The following is a 7,146-nucleotide window of genomic DNA, read 5'->3' as shown; positions in this document are numbered from 1 at the left end:
CATTCTCCGGAACCTCCTTCCGTTTTAAAGATAAAAAAATATCACCACCTTCCGAAGTATCTACCTCATCCTCCAAACTGTAGTTATCCAAATTCACATCGGTCCTGGCTGACTGAGAACTAACCTCCTGAACTTCTTCTTCATCATCCGACTCAGTAAGAACCAGAGAAATATCCTCCTGACCCGAATCACTATCCTCGTTTCTCCACATTCTTGGATTACGAGCCACATAATCAGCTTTCTTTAAATGTCCAAACAACCGATGGTTCGGCGTTAGCAGGCTTACTCCTGTAAAACATCATCTGTCTCACAACCTCATCGGTCATGACGTTCAGCTTGATTCGATCCGAATCCTCCTTGACAAGCTCATTATGTTGAGAATCAATAACGAGCTAAAGAAATTGTGGGTATAATAAATAAGGATCAGACTTGAACTTGTTGTTCTCCACCATGTAGTCAAACACCATGCCGGAGAAGTTGAACGGAAAATTCAAAATCAAAGCAACCATAGCAGATTGCATAACCGAGTTCAGCTCATCATGACTGATATCGGCCAAAAAGTCACGGTTTTACCCCCGATATTAGGCCCTAAATCCATAAAGTTCCAAACTTTATCGCAAAAATAATCGCTTTGTCAGTTGATTTTGTAGATTAAGTAAATACGAAGGCGATGCAAAAAGAATCAAGTAACACTACAACAAAAGTGTACATATAGGACACCCAAATTGGTCCTATAATGTCACTTTATAGGACCTTTTGGCCTGAAAGGACCAATAGGACATGTGTACCAACTAAGGCAGTCGTATAAAGTATAGACGCAAAAAAGTGTCCTAAAAGGTAATAAGATTATGAAACCAATTATCGGGTCCTATAATATATATAACGACCACACCAAAAAGTCCTTACAAGTATATATCGAGTGACTTCTATTTAAATTGGGACATACAAAAGGGGTCCCAAAAGTAAAAAAAATTATATATTAGTACCAACAAAGTGGTCCTATTTAAGTTTTATATTTTTTAAGGACAAAAAAAAAATGGTCCCATTATTATGTTAATACCCAAATAAGAGTCCTATTATAAAAAAACACTACATTAGTACCAATAAAAAAGGTCCTAATGTATCGATATATTCTTGTTTACTACCAAGAAAAAGGTCTCAATATACACAAATGTTACTTTAGTACCACATAATAGGGTCCTAATATAATAATTTTTAAGGTTAGTACCACTAAAAAAAGTCCTAATATATATTTCTTGAACCTTAAAACCACAAAATGTGTTCTAATATATAATAAGATGTTAATAAGATGTTAATTTAGTACCAAATACAGAGTCCTAATATAATATTTTCAAGGTTGGTACCATTTAAAAAAGTCCTAAAACAATTGTATTGTTAGACAATATGGGGTCCTTTCAAGTGATAGTATTAAAACTACAAAATGAGTCCTTTCAAGTCATAGTAATTCCGAATAGGTTTCTACATTCGGATTCGGTTCAGATATTCGGGTCCGATTCGAGTTCTTTTACGAATCAGGTATTCGGATCGGGTTAATTATTTGGGCCCGGATCGGATTATTGGATCCATATATTCGGGCCTGATTCAATTTAATTCAAATTTTCGACATCCAATTAATAATTTCTATTAAAAATAATTATAAAATAAAACATAATCATATTATAATAAATTGTACTCATAAATTGAAAAACACCAAACATTAAAAATTCATAGATAATCCAACATATCAATACTAAAATAACATTCGACAAAGAAAATAAAAACAACGAAAAGTAACGAAGAACGTCTTCGATCAACACATCTTTATTAATTCAAGGGTACCACCTACAAAAAAAAAAAAATTTCATATATTTATAAGCATAAAAGTGCATGTTATATATAAAAATTAATGTTATCAAAAATTTATGATAGACATACCGATATGAACGTAGAAGGCCACGCGATAGTTACGCCTGTAGCCTCTTCAACTTTCTTAATCAGATCAAATGGCCTAACCACATCAGCACCTTTTTTAAGGACATGTTGAAGATGTACCCCACACCAATCATCTCCAATCTCTACACCGCCAATTACCTCAGTTGGATCCAAGGTCCTCAACCATCCTCTTCCTACCTTCTCGCTAGGGTTAAGTATATTGTGTAAAAAAACTTCATCTCCAACCTAGAAATAAGTATGCAATAAGCAGTTATGAATGTTAAAGGTAAATATCAAACACATTAAGGTGTTAAATAGAACAATACCTTAAGAAGTGGAGCAACATTGACTACAGTGAGGCCCTGTGGTGTTGTGCTAACCACTGAACCATCCTTAATTACCAACTGTTCTTTCAGATGTACATTTTCTTCAGTAAGTTCTTTGTTCTCTGACTTGAATTGAATGTTCTCCATACAAACAACATTATGACTTGGTAATTTACCCCAAAGATCAGAAGCTCGAACACCTAATCTATTCATATCTGCTACACCATATTTATTGTTACCCATAACTTGGGAAAAAACATCATCTAGACCAGGCTTATCAGTTGAACCTTCAAGTAGTGTTTTAGCTAGCTCATCCATGTTTATCTGTATTAATTTAGATAATACAAGAGTTATATACACAAAAAGATCAATCCCTACTAACATGTGTGATCAGTGTGACAATGGCCATGACGTGCTGATTAACTATAATTTACGGAATAAGATATATCCCTAGAAACAAGTCTCATCATGCCCATGACATGATAATTACAGCTTCACTACACATATATATCTATCAACTATATTGCAATCTGAATTTATATTAATACTTACAATTGCGATTTTAGCTGCATCACTTTTAGTATTGCCTCCTCTGGAAAAACATCTTCGAAACATATCCATTCGAGTTGGAGATTTTCCCTCTTTAGCCTGTTAGAATAAAATAATAAAAAAATAAGTACCAACAATTGATATCCTAATACTATTGATAAGGCTAAAAAGGAACATATATTTCATAGCAATATCCCTCCTAAATAATAGGTTTTCATATGTAATTGTAATATATTTTCATTGTAATTGTTTAAATAAATAAGTGCGAAGACAAAAGGCGAAAATGAAGATTTGAAGACACAAACGTCCAAAAAAGCTCAAATGTACAAGATACAATTCAAAAGGTTCAATTTATTGATGAAAAACGTCTAAAAATGATAAGAGTACAAGTTACAAAATGCAAAGTACATGATATAAAATAGTACGCAAGGACGTTCGAAAATCCGAAACTGGGACATGAGTCAACTCTCAACGCGCGACGCAACGGAGCGAAAATTACAAGTCAACTATGCACATAAATAAAATATCATATATAAATAATTCTTAAAAATTATATATATATATATTATATTATTATTTAATAACGTCGACAAGCAAAGATCCAAAATGATGTGAGCTGGAAAATCAAACTTCGCGACTAGCGGAGTTTGAAGGCTTAAAATGCCGCGACTCGCGGAGCTGCAAAATTCAGAAATGGCCTATAAAATCTCGAGCATTCTGTCGATATTTTTACACAATAATAATAATACTCTGTAATAAATAATATATATATATATATATATATATATATATATATATATATATATATATATATATATATATAGTATAGGGTAGTTTTATATTAGTTAGTTTGGGTTATGCAAAGGTTATTTTACGGGTTTTAAAGTCGAAGCTCTGTCCGTGTAACACTACGCGATAAATAATCAATGTAAGCTATGTTCTCCTTTTTAAATTAATGTCTCGTACTTAAGTTATTATTATGCTTATTTGAGCCGAAGTAATCATGATGTTGGGCTAAAAATATTAAAATTGGGTAATTGGGCTTTGTACCATAATTTGGGTTTGGACATAAGAACGACACTTATGGAAATTAGACTATGGGCTATTAATGGGCTTTATATTTGTTTAACTAAATGATAGTTTGCTAATTTTAATATAAAGATTTACAATTGGACGTACCTATAAATAACCATTTACACTCGATCGGACACGATGGGCGGGGTATTTATATGTACGAATAATCGTTCATTTTACCGGACACGGGAATGGATTAATAGTCTATGGAATTATTAAAACAGGGGTGAAATTATGTACAAGAACACTTGGCGTAATTGTTAACAAAGTATTAAAACATTGGGTTACACGCAGTCGATATCCTGGTGTAATTATTAAACAAAGTATTAAAACCTCGTTACAGTTTAAGTCCCCAATTAGTTGGAATATTTAACTTCGGGTATAAGGATAATTAGACGAGGACACTCGCACTTTATATTTATGACTGATGGACTGTTATGGACAAAAACCAGACGGACATATTGAATAATTCAGGACAAAGAACAATTAACCCATGGGAATAAACTAAAAATCAACACGTCAAACATCATGATTTTGGAAGTTTAAATAAGCATAATTCCTTTATTTTTATATTTAATTGCACTTTTAATTATCGCACTTTTATTTATTGTCATCGTATATTATCGTACTTTTTAATTATCGCAATTTTATTTTATCGCAATTTTATTTATCGCAATTTCATTATCGTTATTTACTTTACGTTTAAAATTAAGTTGTATTTATTTTTAATATTTTACGTTAGGTTTTAAATGCGACTAAAGTTTTAAAATCGACAAACCGGTCATTAAACGGTAAAACCCCCTTTTATATATTATTATATATAACTATATATATTTTGTACAAATATAATTGTTTAAAAATATAGTGTAAAATAAGTCGTCTCCCTGTGGAACGAACCAGACTTACTAAAAATTATACTACTCTACGATTAGGTACACTGCCTATAGTGTTGTAGCAAGGTTTAGGTATATCTCATCTGTAAATAAATAAATAAAACTTGTGTAAATTGTATCGTATTTCATATTAAAAATTAATGCTATTTCATATACCCCTCGCATAACATCAAGTTTTTGGCGCCGCTGCCGGGGAATCAGGGAAACGCTATATTTTTAATTTATTTTTGTATAAATATATTTATATATATTTTTAGAAAAACAATATAAAAAAAAAACGTTTTGCAAACTCCGCGACTCGCGGAGAATTGCTGGTACGTGGAATCGCGACTCGCGGAGCCGCCCTGACCAGCCTGACTAGAAACCCTATTTCGCATTAATTACGGAATATTATTAATTATTATTATTTATAAACCCTATTTAATTTATTATTATTAATATTTAGTTTTAGTTTTTAAATTAATTTGTATTTTGTATTTTAATTAGTTTTATTATAAATAAAAATTAATACTTTTATAAAATAATAAAGATAAAAATAATATTTTTATAAAAATTGTACTTTTTACAACTTTAAGTTTATTTTTATTTTTTTGTTTATTTTTATTTGTTTTTAGCATAATATTTGTATTTTTATTGTTCGTAGCTAGTTTTAAATTTAGTATTTTGCCGTAGCTTATTTTTATTTCTAGATTTTTAGGCTTTGCCGTAAAATCCCTTAAGTACTTTTTCTTTAGATTAAGATTTAGGCGCTTTAGAATTTTACGACGCCGTTTTAAATTTTAGTGCCTTTTAAGTTATTGTCGTTTTGGATATAGAATTCCTTTAAGCTTTAATACCTTTAGGCGTAACTTTTTAGATTTAATTTTTAGACTTTTAAGTTTCGACGTTTTTCTTTCTTATTTTTATTTTTCGACATTTTTCGAAGCGCACTCTTTTTCTTTCTTATTTCTCGACACGCTAGTTTTTAGGACTTAGAAATTTTCTCTATTTCTTCTCTAAAATTTCAAAACGAAAAATTATTTTAAGCGGTTAAATTGATAGACATCCAAATTTTCTGGTTCGTAGTAATAGTTGGATTTGTTAGTGGCGAGTTGTGGGCTTCGGAATTAAAGGGTCCTGGCTACCTGCTGCATCTTTTGGCTATTCGAAACGTGGGCAAAATCAGAAAAGTCTATTAATTTGATAACTTATATAATTTTTATATTTATAACTAATAGGATAATTAAAATTTGGTAATAAGCGCATTATGAAAAGTCTCGAAGATATTTTGGAAACTCTTTACGACATACGAAATCAATACTCTCAACCGAGTGTTGATGACAATTCGTTCGGTCAATCTTGGATCACGAATGACGAAACAATAACTGGTTGTGAAATCTGTGGAGATTATCACTCAACATGGGAATGTTATTATTACGTTCCTATGGAAAATTACGCACCCATGGAACCTGAATGGAATGATTATGAGGAATACAATTCTAATTGGGATTATTCCCAAGAATATATCCAAACTCAACAACCAGTAGACGAGGAAAATTACGTGTCTGAAAATTTATTAGACAATATGAAAATCAAACTCGAAGAACTTGATGCTCAAAATGAACAAATGAGAGAGTTTGTAAATAGGCAAGCTGAAACTCTATCAGATTACACACCTGTTGATCTGAGGAGTCGTGTGCAAGAAAATCTCATATCATCGAATTTTGATGAATTCGAGAGCTCCGAAATCACCAACTATCCCGATGATACTTTTTATTCAGCTTTACCAATTTCACAACATATCGACACATTAACCTCTACCGACGAAATCATCGACCAATCAATGAATGAAGAAGAAGTAAGGGTGACAAATTGGTACTCTTGGAAAAACGGTAACGTTGAAAATTTTACCCCCGAGACCAAAATAGTGGGACCGATAAGTACCGTTAATGAAGAAGAATCTACTTCGATCCCGAAATTCACTATTCCACAACTTTCCAACCCAATATTCTCAATAGACGAGTCATCTACCAAAGATGAACTACGAGCTGTAATAGATAATGACACCTCGGATTTCACCCAATTGGGTAATAGAGGTGAAAACTTTGATCCCGAGAATAAAAGGAAGGAAATGTTAGGAATTGTCCACCCTATAATATATATGTCGGTGTATATCGATCCATTTGACCAAGAACCAGAAAAGAGACATATCCATTTACTAAAAGCTACACTTAAAAAAGAATTAAGTAGTGACGATCGGGTGGTTCTAAACTTTAAACCCATTTATATATTTTATACCACCCGAGATGTAAATAACTGGCTCACTATTCTAATTCGTGGAACTTATTCTACCGACTTCACATGTCTTCAGCTAAGTGTGGGGAAGTCTAACC

General features: G+C 31.9%; 1 protein-coding gene across 1 annotated transcript in view; it reads right to left on the bottom strand.

Moving 5' to 3' along the window:
- Positions 1 to 233: 233 nt before the first annotated feature.
- LOC139854753 (uncharacterized) overlaps positions 234 to 7,146 on the bottom strand; it is a 32,915-nt gene continuing 26,002 nt past the window's right edge. Inside the window, exons 7-11 of the mRNA XM_071844037.1 lie at positions 2,811 to 2,906; positions 2,259 to 2,582; positions 1,936 to 2,178; positions 1,840 to 1,842; positions 234 to 392 (exon numbers count right to left, since the gene is read on the bottom strand). Coding sequence (XP_071700138.1) covers positions 234 to 392; positions 1,840 to 1,842; positions 1,936 to 2,178; positions 2,259 to 2,582; positions 2,811 to 2,906 — 825 coding nt within the window. The remainder of the gene's footprint in view (positions 393 to 1,839; positions 1,843 to 1,935; positions 2,179 to 2,258; positions 2,583 to 2,810; positions 2,907 to 7,146) is intronic.

This window comes from Rutidosis leptorrhynchoides, chromosome 6, assembly GCF_046630445.1.
Source record: "Rutidosis leptorrhynchoides isolate AG116_Rl617_1_P2 chromosome 6, CSIRO_AGI_Rlap_v1, whole genome shotgun sequence".
Taxonomy (NCBI): Eukaryota; Viridiplantae; Streptophyta; class Magnoliopsida; order Asterales; family Asteraceae; genus Rutidosis; species Rutidosis leptorrhynchoides.
This window is presented reverse-complemented; position numbering and strand designations above follow the sequence as displayed.